Consider the following 22,944-nt stretch of genomic DNA (forward strand, 5'->3'; position numbering starts at 1 on the left):
ACACAGCAGTGAACACACACACACACCGTGAACACACACACACACCGTGAACACACACACACACAGCAGTGAACACACACACACACACACACAGCAGTGAACACACACACACCGTGAACACACACCCGGAGCAGTGAACACACACACACACCGTGAACACACACACACCGTGAACACACACACACCGTGAACACACACACACAGCAGTGAACACACACACACCGTGAACACACACACACACACACACACACACACACCGTGAACACACACACACAGCAGTGAACACACACACACCGTGAACACACACACACACCGTGAACACACACACACACAGCAGTGAACACACACACACACACCGTGAACACACACACACACACAGCAGTGAACACACACCGTGAACACACACACACACAGCAGTGAACACACACACACACCGTGAACACACACACACACCGTGAACACACACACACACACACACACAGCAGTGAACACACACACACACACCGTGAACATACACACACACACCGTGAACACACACACACACACAGCAGTGAACACACACTCACACCGTGAACACACACCCGGAGCAGTGGGCAGCATTTATGCTGCAGCGCCCGGGGAGCAGTTGGGGGTTCGGTGTCTTGCTCAAGGGCACCTCAGTCGTGGTATTGAGGGTGGAGAGAGCACTGGACATTCACTCCCCCCACCTACAATTCCTGCCGGCCCGAGACTCAAACCCACAACCTTTGGATAACAAGTCTGACTCTCTAACCATTAGGCCACGACTTCCCCATAATATATCATAACACATGCATAAAACAGTATACAATACAAAAACCAATATACAACAACAGTAATAATACACACAATATCCTGGGGATATGCATGTTAACTCATAGCAAGGTTTGTCTGCGAAGGTCGCTGTGATTTTGCCAAGTAAGACATGTTCCTGGATCAACATTACTGTCCAAAAATATAGACTTAACCCAATCCCTACCCCGAAACCTAACCCTACCCATACTTTATTCCTAAAATCAGTGTGAAATGATAGCTGATTAACAAGGGTGTCGAAGCACTAAACCCTGATCGTAAGCCTAAAACAGATATTTCCTGAAATGTTATCTCTCAATTCTGATTGGTTGATTGGAATGTTGTCCAGGAACATGTTGTACTTGGTGAAATCACGCTCACCTGTCCTGGGGGGTTGTTCACAGACATCCCCGCACCCAGTCCAGTTGTTGGGTGAGGTGTCTGTTGGATTATTTGTTAAATATAACAAATAATAATGTGTCTGACTTGTCCAGTCGTTACACAGACAGTGTCTTACATTAGGACTCCGCTCACTACAGTAGTCTCCATTATCAAATTTACTGTTTTATTTATTTTTTTCGCAACTTTCCTTTTTTTTCTCGTCAAATTTGGCCCAGATGATTACTGGACTGAGCCACACAGAAATTATTGAACAGAACTTTTGATAAAGAAAGTTATGATAAAGCAAACTTAGTGATACTGACCAAGGTATGCATAAGTTGATACTCATTTTTACAGACTGTGTGCGTGTGGGAAATTTATCCTACTAATTATTACACTGGACTACCTTGGGAATTTCTCATTTCTTTGTGCAAATCCTCACTTATGTTCTCTGTCCCAAGCTGATCCTATAATGACTTTTTCCACTTTGGGCTCTTCTGACTTCTCAGCGTACCGCACTAACCGTCATTAAAAAATGAAAATTCCTCATTTTGTTCCAAATCTCTGACTAAGCAACATTAAAATAGTTGGCGGGTGAGACACCATGTCTACACTCATGCCAGCTAGTGTGAGGCTACATGCTGAGTCCACAACTAGACCAGGGCTGTCCAAACCTGTTCCTGGAGATCTAGCTGCAGAGTTCAGTTCCAGTCATGATAAAACACCTGTAATTATCAATTGCTCCTGAAGATCTTAATTAGCTGGTTCAGTTGTCTTTAGCTGTTTCTCAAACAGAAGGCTGCATCCTCCGGAGGTCGTGTTTGTAGGCTGCATACGTCAAGCATGGTTTATTTCAGTTAACTGAGCATTATATTCGTGAGTCATAAGCATATAACAACAATTTACGCTTTGCTAAGAATAATGGTCAGATTTCTAATTTTTAATATTCTAAAATAATGACGTATGCACCCTACAAATGCGACCTCCGGAGGATGCAGCCTTCCGTTTGAGAAACGGCCTTAGATCAGAGTTGATTCAAGATTCAAGAGTTTTATTTGTCACATACACAATTATACAGAGTATAACCAGCAGTGAAATGTAGGTCAGGTCCGCTCCAAGGACAGTGCAATTATAAAGTATACAAATATTAAGAAGAAGTACAAACATAAAATAAAATAAAAGATAAGATAAGATAAAAAAAATATAAATATAAATGTGCAGGTCAGTATGTTGTTGACAAATAGTAATAAGAGGAATGTGCAAAAAATAATGTGCAAAACGTTGTACAGGGTATTTAAATAGCAGCAATATGAGGTAGAGAAATTATGAATAGCTTATTGATATGGTGATATTTACATGGAGTCAAGTGATGTTATGACACAGAGTTAGAGTTTAGGAGCCTGATGGCCTGGGGGAAGAAGCTCCTCCTAAGTCTCTCAGTTTTTGCCATCAGGCTACGGAAGCGCTTACCAGATGGAAGCAAAGTGAATAGACGGTTACCAGGGTGATTAGAGTCCTTGATCATTTTAACAGCTCTATTTTTGCAGCGTTTGAGGTAGATGTCCTGCAGAGAGGGGAGAGCAGACCCTGAGATGCACTCAGCTAAGCGCACAACTCTCTGTAGTGCTTTGCAGTCCTGATTGGAGCTGTTTCCATACCACACTGTGGAGAGGAACTTTTCAGGAAGGTAGATCTCCAGAAACATGATTGTACAGAACAGGCACCCCTGCACTAAACTGTCCCAGGCTCTAGTCTGTTAATACTTTGTTTGAGATGTTTAAGGAAGTACCTGTATTTAAGAGTTTCTTTTGCAGTCCATTGTTTGGGCTTGAGCTGTTTGTGTGTGTGGTTTAGGGTGATCAATACATCCTCTTTTTCACAGACATGCACTGGCTGGGATTTCTACATTTCCTAAAATGCCTGGGGTTTGGCTTTGTTTTCCTACTGTTTTCATAACTCTGTAAATCCATCAATTATAGAATGAGTTTAAATCTATGAAGCAGCTCTCATCCAATAGTGTCTGTGCAATCAAGTCAATAATATTGCCAAATACTAAGCAAGCCAAAGGTGACAGTGGCAAGTTAAATATTGTTACTTAACCTGTAAAAACTCATTTCATTGTAATATTGGGTCAATGGCAGAAGCTTTTCGAGAAGCTGTATATTCCTGAGGATGGAAGTCTGTTGTGGTCCTTTGTTGATTGGCATCTTCCTGGATAAGCCTCAAGCTGCAGAATTCATTATTATACTGTGTGCATTTATTTTTTTGTATGTTTTTTGTATGTTGTATGTGTATGTTTGTATGTTACAGTTGTTTTTACAATATGGAATTAATATTTTCTCTCGTATGATTTTACTGATGCATATGATGTTATTGTCTAGAGCATGTTTACATAGAAAACCAAAGAAAGTCTGCACAGTGCAATGCAAAATGTAACTCTCTATGATCGGCCGCTAACTGTATGTAGGAATGGAAACTTAATTTGGGCAAAAATTGCTAAAACAAAGTCAGTCACTGGCATATAAAATGATTAATAACTTATTAATAACAGACTGCACATTGTCAAAGTTATTACACTATAAACTGTCTAAAGTTGTTACTGTACAAGCACAGTAAACTATTTCTATAAAATATTGCACTACTGCTATTTTGCATAGAATACATTGTTCTATCAATACTTTGCACACTCATCCAGCTGTATTTATTTATTACCACTGTTCTCACGTTTCTGCTGTTCATAATGTGTATATATAATCTGTAATCTATATAATCTACATTGCTCTGTTCATAATGTACATACAATCCCTACATTGCATTCCTATTTTATATTCTGTATATACTCTGCTCAATACTGTATATAGCAATTCCACTGTATATTCTGTAAATCATATCTTCATTTACTCTGCACTTATATGTATATAAAACACTATATTCTTGCACTTCTGGTTAGATGCTAACTGCATTTCATTAGCTCTGTACTTGTACTCTGCATAAATGACAATAAAGTTGAATCTAATCTAATCTAATTATAACAGCTTCAAGATAAAATGTAGATGTTACTATAGTTTATGAAAGAGACATGTCATCTGTAGAAAGAAGGAGCCATCAGAAACCTGTTGTATCTGTCCAGGAAAAAAGTGACTAAAGGCTAGAATAAACTACACGACTTTTAAAATCTGAACAGATTTTTAAAACACCAGACATCATACACTTACCGACTTTGTAAATGGTCACAAAAGAAAAATGGGCATCATACACTACACAACTGAAGATCACACACTACCAGACTTAAATCAATTCCGATTACAACAAACTCACACAGAAACGTGTGCCTTGTTGTTAGGAGACGCTTGACAAATGAAAACAATGTGTTCTAAAATCGGTTGAAAATATCAAACATGTTTGATACCCTCCGACTGGATGGACCATCTTACACTACGCAATTTTCTATAGAATCTGTCAACTCAAATCTACAGATTGGCTTTGACTTTTGGCAACTAGGGTCAACTTCTCCAGACCGTAAATCGGTGGAAAATTGGGGCAAAATTCATGTAGTGTGTTCCAGCTGTAAGAGAATAAAAATAAGTTGACATCTATTTAATAAGAGGCTTCATAATGAATGTGTTCATCCCCATGAATGAAAGGTTTTGTTGGTTTGTTTTGTTATTTGACTTTGTGACAAGTCTAGATGTTGCAATGTGTTTGAATGACACCCCACTATGAATATATAACTGATCAAATTGAATGCCTTGTTGCTTGATTTTTGTATTCTCTTTTTTTTGTAATTGAGTCTATACCTTCAAATAAAACATTTATAAATCATTCTTTAAAAAGGTTGTTTAAAATAAACAAGAATTTTTAATAAAACATGATGTGAGCTTATTGGGAATTATGTACATCTTAACTGAAAAACTTTTATCATTTAAAATAAAATTAAATGTTATTGTGCGAGAGTACGTTCTTGTACTGAAACCGATATCTTGTGCACTAAAAATGTCTCAATGCAGATTTTGGTGAGCTTAATAGGTAGGTTTACCCTATATGTTCATATTAATCATATTGAAACATGATTTTTGAATCGTGAATCATTGATTTTGGCCAGTAATGGACTTAAGACATTAAGAATCGAATGAATCGTGATTTCTCTTAAACACGCTCCACCGCCTGTAACAAGACTGTGCTCGCGCTCTGTTCGTAGCTCTTAATGATATACAAATGACTTTTAACAATGTTGTTACACCGAAAGTACGAAGGAAACTATTAAAATAACCACACCATTAACAACAGCCTTGAAATAAGAGCGAAAGGTTTATCTGTTAATCAGATGGATAAAAGTTGCGTTTGTTAATACAGCAAACAGACATTGGGCATTTTCTTTCAGAATCATCACTCACTGCTATTAATTAATTATTAAATACTGTAGCATTTTATTTTTTGAAAATAAGAAGCTCACATCATGCAAAGGTGAGTCATAAAATAATAGCCTATATATTAACACTGTAGACCAGGGATCCTCAAATCTGGACCATTCCTGCAGAGTTTAGCTCTTACCATAATCAAACACACCTGAGCATGCTAATCAGAGTCTTCAAGATCATTAGAAAATCACAGGTAGATGAGTTTAATCAGGGTTGGAGCTAAACTCTGAAGCAGGTTGGACCTCCAGGGTAAGATTTGAAGAACCCTGCTGTAGACAATAGATAACATGAAATAATACTTTCTAAGCCTTTTTTAAATCTTGGCTTACATAAATTTCTACGTATGCCATGCTATAGCATAATTAAACTAACATTTTTTTGCCCTCTTTCTCTGACTCCATAAAGGCTGCTCTGTAATTTGCACCTGACTAAGCATTTAAATAATTTTGGGGAAACATTTAAATAATCATGTGAATACACTTAAAGAATGCAGAATCAAATTGTTAATCGATTCGAATTGAATTTGATTGTGAATCGTCTCAAATCGAATCGTTCTGAATTTGAAAAAATTCTTATTGAATCAATCTATGAATCATGAATTGTATCAATTCACTGTCTACCCAAAGATTCACATAAACAAATCAGCTTAAATGTATCACAAATGAGACTACTGGATCAGTATCTGCATTTGTCCAGATGACAATCTTGTTCAGGAAATGTTGTTTTGATTCACTTGTTAAGAGCTTGTTTCCACTGTGAGTGTGACTGTTATTAGTCAAATACTGTAAAAAATAAAGAGGAAGACAAAATACACTAAAAGATCTGCTTTAAAACAATATAATAAATGAAAGCATTGACTCAATAACTTACTCTAGTTTATCCAGTTTATAGTGTGGGTCCTCCAGTAGAGCAGAGAGCAGCTTCACTCCTGAGTCTCCTGGTTTATTATCACTCAGATTCAGTTCTCTTAGGTGTGAAGAGTTTGATCTCAGAGCTGAACTCAGAGCAGCACAGCCTTCCTCCCCAATACTGCAGTTATACAGCCTGCAGAGAGGTGAAGAACATGAATGATCTCCGAGATTGTGTTTAAGCTTTAGGGTGTTTGAATAAACCATACATTTTCCCACACACTTAAAAGTGCATCTTGCGTTGGTAATATTGTAACAGGGCTTGTGTTGCCTTCTTTATGACTTTTATTTTGGAATTATTTGAGTAACACTGCCATCAAGTAGCTGTTCAGCCATTTGTTTAGTTAAATGCAGGGATCAGCCAGAGCACGCGGCTTGATAGATGGAGCACCTATAATGTTCCTGGGACACTATTTGTCTGTAAGTGACAGAAAGTTATTATTTTCATGTTAAGGACAGTTTATGCAATGTAACATGTGAATTCATATTAAGAAAGTGTCATTGTTGCTTTCATAAAAGCATAATTTACCTGGCAGTAGTTTATGTTTGAGTTTAGCTTTTTTTTAGTGTATTTGTATATTGATATGTCGGTAGCACTTTATTTTACAGTATGTGTACTTCCCTGGTACATACATGGTAAATATATTGTACCTACAGGCAAAAGAGTGGTAACACAAGGTACTTACCTGAGGTGTATGTACATGGTAACAAATAAGAAACACGGCTGTACTTAACAGTAGTACATGCATGGTTATTAGTTTGTACGTACAGACAAGTGTGGGTAAGAATGGTAACTTACAGGAAGTGCCCTTACATGGTAACTAATTAGATACTTTACTGTACTTACTAATGTATACACATGGTAAATACAGTGGTGTGAAAAAGTGTTGGCCCCCTTCCTGATTTTTTTTTTTTGCATGTTTGTCACACTTTAATGTTTCAGATCATAAAACAAATTTAAATATTAATCAAAGATAACACAAGTAAACACAACATGCAGTTTTTGAATGAAGTTTTTTATTATGAAGGGAAAACAAAATCCAAACCCACATGGCCCTGTGTGAAAGTGTTTGCCCCCTAAACCTAATAACTGGTTGGGCCACCCTTAGCAGCAACAACTGCAATCAAGCGTTTGTGATAACTTGCACCGTGGGGATACACCGGGGAATTTACTGTGATTGTTATTAAATAAAGGCTATTATGTGTATAATGTGTGTGTTTTTACCGATTGATAGTTAATGATTTTCTTAAACTTAGTATAAAATGTAATAAATAGTTCCACAGCAATTTCTTGTGATGCGCAAATAATAAATCATAGTTAAGGTAACATGAAAAATACGGAGTAAATCTTTAAATATCAATTGATATCATTTGCTGTAGTTTTCTAAATGTTCAACCAATTAAAACATTTTAGTTGAACAGACTATAAAGCTAGTTCAGTAAAGGCTGAGCCAACTAAAAAATAACAATTCAGCCACAGTAAAAAACAAAACAAACCCCCCGGTGTTAAACTAACACTCCCAGTGTTTATATAATTCTCACTCAGAGACCAACTGATGGAAACACTAATCAATGTTATGGTGACTTCAAATAAAACACATTAGATTTAAACCCCTGTTAATTCTTAATAAATAGACCTCTAACAGAAATAAAGTCAATCATGAGTGAAGCTGGTGCTGCTGTTTGTGGAGTTGTTTAATCCTCCTCTGCTGAGATCTTCAGAGATGTGATGTCTTTTATCTTCAGCTGAATTCATCTAAGGCTGTGGCTGCAGTCAGTTGTTGTTGTGTATCTGTTCTCTTCTTTCCTTCAGTGATTCTGCTTGTTAATGGGCTTATTAAGGCTGAGATGACTCCATATTTAATATACACAGATTTTGTGACTCGGATAAGGTCCAGTGTGGTTTATTTCCTTGCTCTTGGCTGACATGTGGCATTGCTATGGCCTGCTTTCTGCTTTTCGAACACCTGAGAAGAGATGATGGTAACCCCTCAGAGAACCTCAGATGATACCAACCCTCAAACAACATACAAAACTTCCAAATTTTGCTATAAGTTTAATCGCAACATCATTGCAGTTAATAGTGTTCACCGTCTGTTTGATTACATGATGCTCTGGATGCTCTGATTTTCTTTTAGTTTGTAACTGTTTGCTGTAACAGCATAATTTCCTCATCTTCTTGTCTTCTTCTTCTTCTTCTTGTTTTGATTTCGGACAACAGTCTCTATTGGAAGGCAATAGATGTGCATCGGTATGTTCTTATAGTAGCTTGTCACCCAGGGCCTATAGCAAGAAACACAGAAATCATCAGAAATCTTTTGGTTTCAGGTCTCATGGATAAATGCATGTATGTGTGTCGTGTAAATTGATGCACATAATATTACGGCCATATGAATTTATCACAGAGACAGGAGTGTTAAGTGCTCAAAGGCATAATAGTGATGATTTATGATGCTTTGGAGTAGCAAACATTTACACCACAGCACCCCAAACCACAGACTATTCATTAGCTCATTAGAGGTGCTATAGTTTATATTTGATATGTGAAAGCTTATAAAGATGTTTTATATTTTTTTGAGAGAATAGTTCAGGCGAAGGTTCATACTTCGCTGTCCGATGGTTGAGGCTGAGGAACAACAGACTTCTCCAGTGGATCCGATTCTCTTCACGTCTTACTTGGTCCAGCTCTTGTTGTCTCTTCGCCTCTCTCCGAATGGTTTCCTTCAGGTCCTGTTCTATGCGGGCCAGCTGTACAACACAGTCTATTTAACATTGTCTAAACGTCTCTTAAAGACATCAAGAGTTCAGAAACACCAATCATGCAAAAGAAAATTTCTCAGCTAGTGCAAAATAAATAAATATTGCCCATCTATCATCTGACTTTCTAGTAAAATTATACTTTCTTTATTAAACCAACATTTAATGTTTTTCAAAAATTGATCAAAATGTATGACCTCTTCCAGCAAACATCTTTGATCTTCTATGTTTCTTTGCTGATCATTCAGTGTAACTGAAGCTGGTTCTTCTCGTTTCTGAACTAAATGAGAGCTCAGCGGTGGAAATAAACATGACCTGTAAAAGAATAAAGATCTACAGTATCTGTATAGCACAAATCCAGACATCATTCAAACTATGTCATGACAAACTCAAGTTAAAAATAATTAATATATATATTAAATAAAAATAAAAATATAATAAATAGATATTAATAAATATGTGGGCTTAAGCAGTAATACTGGAAATACTGTACAATAAAAGAAACAAACAACAGGCATGGTAACATGATTTTAGAGTACAATTCTTCTTTTTTTTTACTGATCTGTTCTGTTGCCATGACAACATAACAGCTACACTCTAAAAATGCTGGGTTGTTTCAATGTAACTTTGGGTCAAATATGGACTAACCCAGCTGTTGGTTTAAATTTTTCCATTAAATAGTTAACCCAAAAGGTGGGTTAGTCCACATTTAACTGAAAAATGAACATAAATGCTTTTATAAAATTCTAAGCCTCACATTTCTACTTTATGGTAACAAAACTAGAAACATTAAAGCCAAAACAGTCCTGGAAAACGTAACCAAAGAAAAATTACTTCAGTTCAAATAAATACTCATCACTTTACATACCTCTGTTCTGTTCGTTCCATCTGCTCATCTGCTTCCATGTTCTTGTCTAAAATGCTCTAACAAACAAAATGAAATTGAGATGTAGCATTGATTTAAATGCATATTGTCTCAAGTATGAGTATTATTGCTGCAATTATAAAATGCTTTGAAAAAGGAAAGCATGAGTGGATTTAGTCTGTAAACAATGTCAAACATACTGAAGCCTGTCGTGAGGGAAACGGACACCAGTGTAACTCCACCTGACTGCAGGTTATTTACCACGTTCTCCTCTCATGTGCGCATTCACAACACATTACCTGTGGGATCTGGAGGATGTTTGATCATCTCTGATTGACAGGTATCGCGTCAGTGTTTGCTTCATGAAATAACATCAGTAAAATCATTGTGGAATTATTTGATCTTTTTAGAGACCTGAACATTACTATTTATTCTTGTGTAGAATACATACATAAGCAGGTATAAAGCACTTAGCTGAATGACATGTACACAAATGGATTTCTAAAACTGAGACATTTATCTGATCAGGTGTATTTGTAAAAGACCCTCACCTGATTTTGAGTGTCCATTCTGCTCCTCTGTGACCTGCTTTGTCTTCTTCTCACTCGCTCTGCACCTTTATCTTCAGCATTGTTCTTCAATAATGCAACACTTCTATGGTTTCTCCTTCCTTCCATGACTTCAGGTTTCCTTTATTGTGATCGTACTCCTCCCATCTGTCCTCACATCTAATTAGATTCTTTAAGTGCTGCTGTCTTTACGCTTGAATAAGTCATAAGAACTAGCAAATTAATGTACAGACTGTGCAAAGCTTGAGTGTTATTTAACATACTGCTTTTGTTATATGCTCATGGTTTTGTTAATGCATGTACAAATTTAAATATAAAATTTGTCCACATTTTTTACGTTACCCTTGGGAAATATCATCAGGAATAACGTTGTAAGCTTTCACTGTTATGCTGATGATTCTCAGCTCTATATTTCTTCGCAGCTCGGTGAAACACACCACATTGAGGAACTTACGGACTGCATAGTCGATAAAAAACAAAAAACGGTTGATAAATATTTTCTTACTGCTAAATTCTGAAAAAAACAGAGGTGTTAATTATCGGACCTAAAACCCCCAAAAGTAATAACCTAGATCACTGTCTAACACTTGATGGCTGCTCTGTAAATTCTTCTTCATCAGCCAGGAACCTAGGTGTGCTGTTTGATAGCAATCTCTCCTTTGACAGCCACATTTCTAGGATTTGTAAAACTGCTTTTTTCATCTTAAAAATATATCTAAACTGTGACCTATGCTCTCAACGTCAAATGCAGAAATGTTAATACCTGCGTTCATGACCTCAAGGTTAGACTATTGTAATGCTTTATTGGGTGGTTGCTCTGTACGTTTAATAAACAAACTCCAGCTGGTTCAAAATGCAGCAGCTAGAGTTCTTACTAGAACCAGGAAGTATGACCATATTAGCCCGGTTCTGTTAACACTGCACTGGCTCCCTATTAAACATCGTATAGATTTTAAAATCTTGTTAATTACTTATAAAGCCCTGAATGGTTTAGCGCCTCAGTACTTGAACGAGCTCTTATCACATTATAGTCTTCCACGTCTATTACGTTCTCAAAACTCTGGCCGTTTGATAATACCTAGAATATCAAAATCAACTGCAGGCGGCAGATCCTTTTTCTATTTAGCGCCCAAACTCTGGAACAATCTACCTAACACTGTTCTGGAGGCAGACACACAGTTTAAATCTAGATTAAAGACACATCTCTTTAACCTGGCTTACACATAATACACTATCGCATTTCTATAATTCAAATTCGTTAAAGGATTGTTAGGCTGCATTAATTAGGTCAACCGGAACCGGGAACACTTCCCATAACACCTGATGTACTCGTTACATCGTAAGAAGATTGACATCTACGCTAATATTAATCTGTTTCTCTCTTATTCCGAGGTCACCGTAGCCACCCGATCCGGTCCGTATCCACCCAGATGGTCTCTGCAGTCACCAGATCCAGTTCGTATCCAGATCAGATGGTGGATCAGCACCCAGAGACGACCTCTACAGTCCTGAACGTCAGCGGAGACCAGGACACCTAGATGAGCCCCAGAGACAGATCCCCAGTGAGGACCCCGCCACCTAGACAGCCATCGGGAAAGACCACTGGAACCAGTTGAGTCCTTACAATCTGACGTTGCTGCAGTTGGAATTGAACAGCTGGTTCGTTTGGCCAGAGGAGAACTGCCCCCCGACTGAGCCTGGTTTCTCCCAAGGTTTTTTCTCCATTCTGTCACAGAGGGAGTTTTGGTTCCTTGCCGCTGTCGCCTCTGGCTTGCTCAGTTGGGGACACTTCATTTCCAGCGATATCGTCAATTTGATTGCAAAGGCACTATTTAAACTGAACTGTCAACTAGAAGTGATATCGTCCAGATGAACAGGAAGAAACAGCCTGAATTTTGATTGGTTGCTTTCATTGTTTATTGAATCAGCCAAATTTAGCAACTAGCAAAATCTAACATAGTCTTCTAGCAACTGGCATAGTCTTCTAATCACAATTCCACTTTGCTAAATAATAATTCAATTCAAATCTTATAGGTTTTCTTAAGTATGTATGTACATACAGTATACCGTATGTTCCTCAGCCATTTATTTTTTAAAGCGTGAATATCACAAAAACATAGCTATTTGATTAGCTAGCCTGATAACAATTCAATTAAAAATATTATTAATACATTATTCTAATACAATCATTCCATTGTTACATTTAATAATTAATTCATAATTATGAGCAGAATTCTAATTAAGTTTAAATGCAATATAAAAATGACTAAATACTACCATCACTTTTTTAACTATTGATAATTGATTTTCAACTTACAGTATTGACGCTGACAACATATTTTAGCATTACAGTAATGAGAACATGTAAAGGGTTTAGGTGTAATTTCATAAAAATAGCGTCACACTGCAAAAGAAAAAAATAAATAAATACCAGGCTTCATTTTTCAGTGAAATAACTTTGTTTTTTATTTTTTAATTTTAAGGTGAAATATGAAATATTTCATTTTTTCTTTCTGAAAAGGTTTTATGAAACTCACCCAGCAGCAGTGTGCTTCAGTTGGACATATCTTTATTGATAAATTACTGTGCATAGGCAAAAAACGATATACTGGAAAAATGCAAATATGAAAAGCAGATTTGTCTTTTGGGAAACGTGAACATCTGCAGTGCTTGTTTAGACTGGATGGCTGGGTTGTAAGTGATTTCAATCAGAGATTCAGCTCTGTCAATCCAAGGTTGTGTCGTCTCTCCCCTGGGCAGCTGCTGGCCATGGGCTGGACTCTGGGGGCAGGTTGAATGGGTGGAGGAGAGAGAACATGTACTGATCCAAAAGCTCCTTGTTGAACAGCCTGGAGAACAACAAAAGAAAAATGAAATATAGCTGCAAGCAGCGATTACCGGAGTTCAAGCGCTTTAGGTATTTAAGCACATAAGGAAAAATACATTACATATTATTTAGCAAGCCTGTAACCCCCTAAATCAATTATTAAAAAAGCACTTTTGGCAAATCCAGGTGATACCATAGAAATATGATGTCTTTATGTTAATCACTGTTGTAGCGCCAGCTGTGGTCCGATCTCCCTGAAACTGTTCATGCTTGTTTAGAATCACCTGTTGCATGTGCTCAGCGGGTTTCGTGAAGTTTTGAGTTTTTGTTTAGGCTTTATAGGCTTTTGGGTATATTTGGACAGGCCCCTTTTCTAAAGGACCCCATTATAGCTTCACAAAGGGTAAATGTCAACATGTTTTTGATAATTATTGACCTAGAACAGGGGTCAGCAACCTTTTCGGCATGACGTGCGTGCCATTTTTTATTTTTCTGGTCAACCACTGTGCCAGTGCAAGCCCCGTATAAATACAGAATATGTATTAATATTCTGTCAGTGCTGCCACGTGACTGTTATTAATCGATACTGAATCGCTACATTATATTTCTCAGCAACGAGGGGGTAAAATCTCTGTTTTTAAAGTACATAAACTCAGCTTCATTTTTTGTAGAGAGAGACACAGACACATCTCACATCTGTCTCTCTCACACTCTCAAAATGGCCATATTCGAGAAAAAACTAATTCAAGTAGTTTGCATCACTGGATATATCTGTCAGTCATTTAACCTTTCTATCGTAAAACAGTTGACTAATATTACATGATTTGCAGCTTCATCTCACCTCGCTCTCTTTCAAACGGACGCTTCGCGCTCAGCATCTACTTTGATTTGATTGGCCATCTCAGTCATTTTGATGAGCGCTGTTAGACCACTGAGCATTTGATCTGAAGTGCCTAGTATGTGCAACGGTCACGCGCGCATCCGTAGACTAGCACAAGTTCATTCTCACACTTTTAATAGTATTTATAGCTCCTGGAGCAGTCGTGGCCTAATGGATAGAGAGTCGGACTTGTAACCCGAAGGTTGTGGGTTTGAGTCTCAGGTCCAGCAGGGATTGTAGGTGGGGGGAGTGAATGTCCAGCGCTCTCTCCACCCTCAATACCACGACTGAGGTGCCCTTGAGCAGGGCACCGAACCCCCGACTGCTCCCCGAGCCCCCAACTGCTCCCCGGGCGCCGCAGCATTGGCTGCCTACTGCTCCGGGTGTGTGCTCACTGCTGTGTGTACACTTGGATGGGTTAAATGCAGAGCACTAATTCTGAGTATGGCTCACCATACTTGGCCACACACCACTTCCCTTTCCTTTCCTTAACAGGCTGTGTGACTATGAGAAGTTATTACATCAAAACATACATCAGTATGCAGTTTTCCCTATTGCTTGCGTGCCAGTGATAATCCCTCTGTGTGTCACTGTTGGCGACCCCAGGCCTAGAGAGTCCAGAGAATTGCACTGCGGTGTTTATTTTTCCAGATTGAGCGAAAAACCTAGGACTAGTTCTCAAAAGTGGGTTTTTCACGTCTTCTCAATCATATAATAAATGGTTTGATTGACAGCAGTGGTTCTAGAGGCAAAGTTGTTCGGAATGAGGAGGTCTATCATACGATACGAATATCACATGTATGTGCGGAAAAACGTGCAATGTACAATCGTTTACGCCCTCAAAAAACCATTTACGGCCTCCATTAACCTTGTCTACTGACCACAAACTTTTGAATGGTACTGTTTTCTCATAGATATGTCCCACCAAACTTCATGTTTCTAAAGTAAATATGTCAGGTGGGCCATTGTCAAGCTACATGTACACGCTGCTTTCCTTGTTACTGAAAAAAATCTCAACTACTGTATAACGTGGTTAAAATGATTAATATTGCTACTTTTACTCACTCTTTAGCAATGTAAACCACCCACCATTGGTTGAAAGATTTCACATTTGACCTCAACAGGAACCTTCATCTCCAGGCCGTCATCAGCATTGATGTGTGAACCAGTGCAAAAGCCCTTGTGCTTTAGCCAACAGAAAGAAAGGTTACTGCACTTACAGACATTTGAATGGCAAAGGCAATATAAAGCACGTTGAAAGAGTGTTCTTTATTTCATTTTGATCTGAATCAGTTCTTACTGCTGACTCTGAGTGCTTCAGCTTGCATTGCGTGAGCTCGACATCAGCAGTGCTTTTCTTGCAGTCAGTCTCTTGAATGGTGAACTCCACAAAATAAGACGGACCCACAACCCACTGCGACACACACAACACACATGTATGCAGGACAGGACCAATCGATTGATCGATTTACTGGCGTTGGCGTACCTGCATGCTGGCTGCTGTTATATTCAGAAGAGCAAAGAAATGTGGGGAAGTGTTCTCCTTGTTAAATTTCTGCAGGGCCAGTCTTGTGGTCTCAGATATAACTGGGTCATCTAAGCGTTCTGCAGTTGGACAGTCAGGGCAAGTGTTTACTATCGCTCGAGCTGCCACTGTGAAACAGTGAGACACAGTCAGCATATTACAGGGTTCCCACGGGTCATGGAATGTCTGGAATATCATGGAATTTTAAAAGGTCTATTCCAGACATTGAAAGTCAGGGAATTTTATATATTTTTTGTCCAAATCATGGAATATGAGGGATTTTTGTTGGTCAACTCCATTCAGTACTTGTGCGCTGTGACCTGTGTAAACAGCAGCGTCTCGGACACGCGCGAGCCCTGAATTGAGTTTCTCACAGCATCTTTCTTGCGCCTGAATGGACAAATATATACAAAAGTATAAAAATGCCCGTCTTGGCAAGTAACTTTGTAGCTTTAACAATGATTAATCTATATTTTATTAGTCTGTAAACGGCCATTAACAGAGGCCAGAGATGCTGAAGACGGGCGCAAAGAGGAGAACATACCATATCAGGCAGAACAAGATTCAAAATGTGCGAAATATAGGAATCCTAAACATTGAATTTTATTTGAATGTGTTTCTGAGGGGAACTGGTTGTTTTCAGAAAAGTTTAGACGGCGTTTTCTTTTCATCTTGCCTCTGTATAATGCATTTAAATGAGTGTAAATACGCAGCACTGCTGTGTTTATAGTGTAACCAAGGAAACGCTGTATCACTGTTCCATAAGCGCCACCTGCTGTCACAGAGTCTCATTCAGCCCGTCTGCTGTTTCGGTTTCACGTAGCATCATTTCACAAAGCTAAAGTCACACCATTCTGTTTCTTCAGATTTTGAAATTATGCAGTCTAAAATAAATTAAAAACATAGCTTTTTTTTTTTGGATTGATTCATGATTAAAATGCAGTGGTTGCCTTGCCACTAATTTCAAATGGCAATGCAAAATCAAGGTGCAACACAGAGTGAAGAATATGCAAATGTTATTTTATAAGTAATTATTCAATTTCTGTACCTGAACACGTTTGAATGTGACATACAACAAATTATTACTTTTCATTAAAGTCTTTATTCTTGCCAAAATGCTTACATTTATGTGTCTTTTTGTTTGCTCGGGCAGTCATGTTGCTGCTGTAGACAGTGTATGCTCATACCCCTGCGTTTGAAGTGTGGTCCTGAAAAATCTTCGTTTGAAGGGCTATCTGGGGAAGGGCTAAGGGGTAGAAATGGGATTGGGCCTAAATAACATCTAACATGCTTTCCTCTGTTCAATTTTCTTTTATACATCTCTTTGTAGTTACTGCTGTGTTATGTTTTCATTTTCGAGATACGTCTGGGGACTCCTGAGCTTCTAGACATCTAACCAAAGGTTTCTTGCATGTAGTAACTTTCAAATAAATGCCTGCAAAAATATATGTGGTAACATGTACTATCTTAACTGCTACAAGTAGATTTTAAGTAACTTCACAAAGCAAATGACACATTTTTGTATGAAAGAAGTTATTTAAACCCTTTGATAAAAACATGAGCAGCACATTTCTGCAACTCTCCAGAATGCCTTTCCACATAGACTTTAAAGGTATGTGACAATTTGTTGTTATTTTTTGTGTAACTGATCAGAATATTCCATTAAAGTAAGAGAAGTTAGTGCAGTCACAGCACACCTTGTTGGATGGTGCAGTTGTAATTCTTAACTTTGATGGAGCTCTGAAGGGAAACAAGGGATGCATCACATGTCCCGAACACCTAGATAACAGTAAACATTTATAACAGAATATAAATGTAAACTAAAGTATATTATATAAGTATCTGACTTAGCCAGTGAAGTTCTAATGGTCTGGTCTATAGAGTAAAACACATACCGGTAGATGACCAATCCCCTTCACAGCACAGGATTTCCATTTTTTCCTGCTGATCACATGACATTCTGTTTCCAGAACATCTATCGTCAGGTGTAAATGGTTCACGCCTCCTGCCTTTGTTAGAAGCAAACATGACATTAATCAAACTATCATGAAATAATGGTTCAATAACCCAAGCTTTATAATGTTATGATAATTGTATCTTTTTTTAAGGGGAAAAAAAATGAAAATTTTACAATTCTGAGGTCCAAAGCTAATAATGTTTGTAAATTTATTACATATCTTTTTGAAAATACAAATAAACATATATATTATATTTTTGATATAGATTGCGTCTTTTGCTCTGCAGTTTTTCCAGTGCGGTTTGTTTTTGTTTAAAAAAGATACAACTAGATTGATGCCTTGAAGCAGCTGTGAGTCAGCATGAGATGGACCAGGACTCAGGCTCTAATGGGAATCTGTTGATTTAGCCTGTGTGGTGTTGGAATGTATTTGTTAGTGCTGGGAGTACTTTCAATACACAGAAGTTCATTTTAATGCTGCAGCATGCAATTCCCTCCACCATGGGCATCAATCAATCATTCTTGTTGCTTAATATAGTGTATTTTAACATAACAGCATGTATGAACCCAAGAAGAGGATCAGATAGGAAAAGAATATATGTATGAACAATGTACAGACAATTTGAAAAGTTATAAAATCAATATTTAATTTAGTGCTGCCAAATGATTAATCGCATCCAAAATAAAAGTTTTTGTTTACATAATATATGTGTGTGTACTGTGTATATTTATTATATATATATAAATACACACACATACAGCATATATTTTGAAAATATTTACATGTATATATTTATATTAATATAAATTATATCATATATAAATATATTTAATATATAAACGTAGCATTTTTCTTAATATATACATATATATATATATATACCAGCATGTCTGTGTATTTATATATACATTATATATACACAGTACACACACATATATGATGTAAACAAAACTTTTATTTTGGATGTGATTAATCGTGATTTATGGTTTGACAGCACTTGACAGCAATTGAAATATATTCAGGAAACAAGAAAAAAGTTAATAATTAGTAAATAATTCAACACAATTAAAGGATAAACAAAGTAGTTTCAGTTTTTAGATATGAAAGACACGAGATGCAGATGTAGTCGACTTTTTAACTGATTTAAAACCAACTTGATTGGTTACCAACGTTCTTTAAAATATCATCTTTGTGTTCAGCAAAAGAAGGAAACTCATATAGGTTTGAAACAACTTGAGAGAGAGTAAATGATCACAGAATTTAAATTTTGGGGCCAATTATCCCTTTATCTTTCACTTTTTCCAAGCTCCAATAAGTTTTTTCCTGGTAATTTTGGACTTCTTTATTCACCACTGACCCATTTACCATTTTCATTCAAAAGCATCCATATACTAGTATCAACACTCACCTTTATGTCCTGTTTGACATCATAAAGTCGGTTGAGTGAGAGGACATACCCTTCCTGTCTGTCTGTGTTTATCTGCTCTAGGGTCTCCTCGGCGGCCTTCACCAAAGCGGCGTCTTGGCATTCAGCGGGCATGAGAGAGGCGCTGCAGTGCTGCCAGAACACACACATCAGCAACACCAAGAGCAAAAGCTGCGTCCTCATCTCTGTGTTTCTGGAACACTTTTGCTAGAGAGCCGTGAAAGAGATGGCAGATGAAAAATACAGTTAAACTCTTACACAAAGCACTGAACTTTCACCTGCAGCTATCAGCAAACACAGTCTTTATCTGCTACTGCTCTATATGCTCCTGTCTGCCTGCTTCTGAACAGTAACGCAATACAGGTCAAAACTACAGAAGTGAAGAGTTGAAGCTGACACAGCCATGCTATCGCCTTCCATTAACATGTGTGTCATATCCAGAAAACTGTCATTACATTAGCATGCACTAAATAACATTTTCCATCATTAACTAAATTACCGATGGATATTCCACTAAGCCTTGTTTACTAAAATCACGTGACTCTGGCAGTTCTATCTTTTGACAATTTCTAGTAAAATCTTTCAGGGAAAAGTTTTTTTTTATTTTTATAAAGAGTTGATGAAAACTTAGTGATGTTGAAGTCATGCGACCATTTAGCTTTTTAACTTCTTCTTCAAAATGTATAAAAAAATATCAAATGAATAAAGTTGTGTTCATTTGTGAAGATTATCATGAACAAAGCATGTTAGAATCATAAGCTTGTTGGTCAAAGAGCTTATTGTCTGTAACCAATCATCCAAAAGCCAATGAAAATATCCGATTGGGTTTTTGTGTAACGCTAATACATGGGTTGGACTAGGCCTGGGCAACATGACAATTGTGAATTTAGCATCATAATTTTGCTATATTGTTTACTGTAGCAAGTGCAGCTTTTAGTGGGAGATGGTCCTCACTGCAGAACACAAGATCCAGGGGGCGTGGTTGGATCTAGATTTGTACATTTACCCTACATTTACCTAAACCTACCCATCTCCACCCCCTGATCCCTAAACCTACCCATCCCCACCCCTAAACCTACCCATCTCCACCCCTAAACCTACCAATCCCCACCCCTAAACCTACCCATCTCCACCCCCTGATCCCTAAACCTACCCATCTCCACCCCCTGATCCCTAAACCTACCCATCCCCACCCCTAAACCTACCCATCTCCACCCCTAAACCTACCAATCCCCACCCCTAAACCTACCCATCTCCACCCCCTGATCCCTAAACCTACCCATCTCCACCCCCTGATCCCTAAACCTACCCATCTCCACCCCTAAACCTACCAATCCCCACCCCTAAACCTACCCATCTCCACCCCCTGATCCCTAAACCTACCCATCTCCACCCCCTGATCCCTAAACCTACCCATCTCCACCCCTAAACCTACCCATCTTCACCCCCTGATCCCTAAACCTACCCATCTCCACCCCCTGATCCCTAAACCTACCCATCCCCACCCCTAAACCTACCCATCTCCACCCCCTGATCCCTAAACCTACCCATCTCCACCCCTAAACCTACCCATCCCCACCCCTAAACCTACCCATCTCCACCCCTAAACCTACCCATCTCCACCCCCTGATCCCTAAACCTACCCATCTCCACCCCTAAACCTACCCATCTCCACCCCCTGATCCCTAAACCTACCCATCTCCACCCCTAAACCTACCCATCCCCACCCCCTGATCCCTAAACCTACCCATCCCCACCCCTAAACCTACCCATCCCCACCCCCTGATCCCTAAACCTACCCATCTCCACCCCTAAACCTACCCATCTCCACCCCCTGATCCCTAAACCTAACCATCTCCACCCCTAAACCTACCCATCCCCACCCCTAAACCTACCCATCTCCACCCCCTGATCCCTAAACCTACCCATCTCCACCCCTAAACCTACCCATCCCCACCCCTAAACCTACCCATCTCCACCCCTAAACCTACCCATCTCCACCCCCTGATCCCTAAACCTACCCATCTCCACCCCTAAACCTACCCATCCCCACCCCCTGATCCCTAAACCTACCCATCCCCACCCCTAAACCCACCCATCTCCACCCCCTGATCCCTAAACCTAACCATCTCCACCCCTAAACCTACCCATCTCCCCCCCCTGATCCCTAAACCTACCCATCCCCACCCCTAAACCTACCCATCTCCACCCCCTAGATGTGGATCCAACCACGCCCCCTGGATCTTTGTTCTGCAGTCAGGGTCTACTGTTTAGTGGGCAGGACTGCTTAAGTTATTGGCACATTAGAGTGAAGAATCATGAATGAATGAGAAAATGAACAGCAGAACTTACTAAAAGATAGGGATAGATCACCCAAAAATAGAAATGTACTCACCATTTTTAGCTTAAGTCATGGTCCTTGGTGATTCATAAAATGCAAGTTAGCAGCTACCAGTACTTTAGAGTCCAAAAATGCATAATGTTACCAGGCAAGACCAAATTAATAACTGTGGCTCCTGACGATATATTGAGGTCTTATGAAGCCCAATTTCAATGAACTGAATCCATCCCTTCTCGACTCCGAGCGGTGAAGCCACCGGAAATGTTACTCCGCACTGGCGAGCAGGTAATTGACCAGCACATGATATATTCAGTGGCGGAGCCAGAGGGGTGTCCAGGGTGTCACCCCTGACATCGGATCAGCCACCCTGGGTGCCACCCCAAAAATGAATATGCTATGATTTCATTTTCTTTGTTTAATCATACTGAAATAAGCATTTATTTTAGCCTCTCACGCACACGCACAATAAGAATGCACTCCTGAGAGATTACACTTCCAATACAATTGAGATGGAGCCGCAGAATCAAACTCCCGCTGATCCAATCAACCATAACAACACGCCCCGTTTTTATAGCATCAAATTACTAACTAAAATCAAACTTATCACAAAAACGAACAATTGAACATATATCAGCGTGATAACAACTACCTTAAATGACCAAAACCATATTTGGGAAAATTGTATTGGAAGTGTAAATGTTTTTATTTTGACGGAAGTCCCATTCGTTTATATGGAGAGGGTGAGGTTTATGACCTGTACTGCAGCCAGCCACCAGGGGTGATCAAAGAGCCCGCAGCTTCACTTTTAAGGACGAGTGAGACACACCTGAGTTCAGTTTAATCACCATTAATGCGCTGCTTTAATTGATGCGCGCGCGCACACACCAAGAAAAGAAGTTTGTGTTTTATCCCTGCACGTTAACATAATGAAGATCAGTATTAAGTTTTTACATTTCTTTTACTTATTATCTTTCATATTAAGACATTAACAGTTGTTGTTCTACTTTGAAGAACTGCACACCTTGCCTTATAATAGCCCATATAATTAATAAGACTTTAATAAATTTACAATAGTCCATAGACCATATAGTCCTCTTGGGGAGCACACCCAGCTCACAGGATTTTTTTCTTCTTCTAAAGACCAGGGAACGTCCAAGGTAATGTTATTTAACAATGCAATTTTATATAATGGCTACTTGTGTCAGGGTTTTCTATACACTCCATATTAAATAAATAATAAATAGAATTTAATTAATTAAAAAAAAAAATTCTTTCAAAA

The 22,944-nt window shown here is 38.5% G+C and overlaps 2 protein-coding genes across 2 annotated transcripts in view; one reads left to right on the plus strand and one right to left on the minus strand.

Moving 5' to 3' along the window:
• Positions 1 to 22,944, plus strand: part of LOC306867658 (ELAV-like protein 2) — a 75,205-nt gene that overhangs the window by 20,089 nt on the left and 32,172 nt on the right. The window lies entirely within an intron of this gene.
• Positions 13,417 to 19,507, minus strand: LOC306867390 (fetuin-B-like; the record flags this gene model as incomplete). The annotated part of the gene is made up of 7 exons (XM_079413010.1): positions 13,417 to 13,557; positions 15,505 to 15,600; positions 15,716 to 15,829; positions 15,902 to 16,068; positions 17,638 to 17,719; positions 17,836 to 17,945; positions 19,303 to 19,507. 7 exons carry the CDS (start codon positions 19,505 to 19,507, stop codon positions 13,417 to 13,419), a joined length of 915 nt encoding a protein of 304 aa, XP_079269136.1.

Source organism: Barbus barbus, assembly GCF_936440315.1.
Source record: "Barbus barbus genome assembly, chromosome: 49".
Classification (NCBI taxonomy): Eukaryota; Metazoa; Chordata; class Actinopteri; order Cypriniformes; family Cyprinidae; genus Barbus; species Barbus barbus.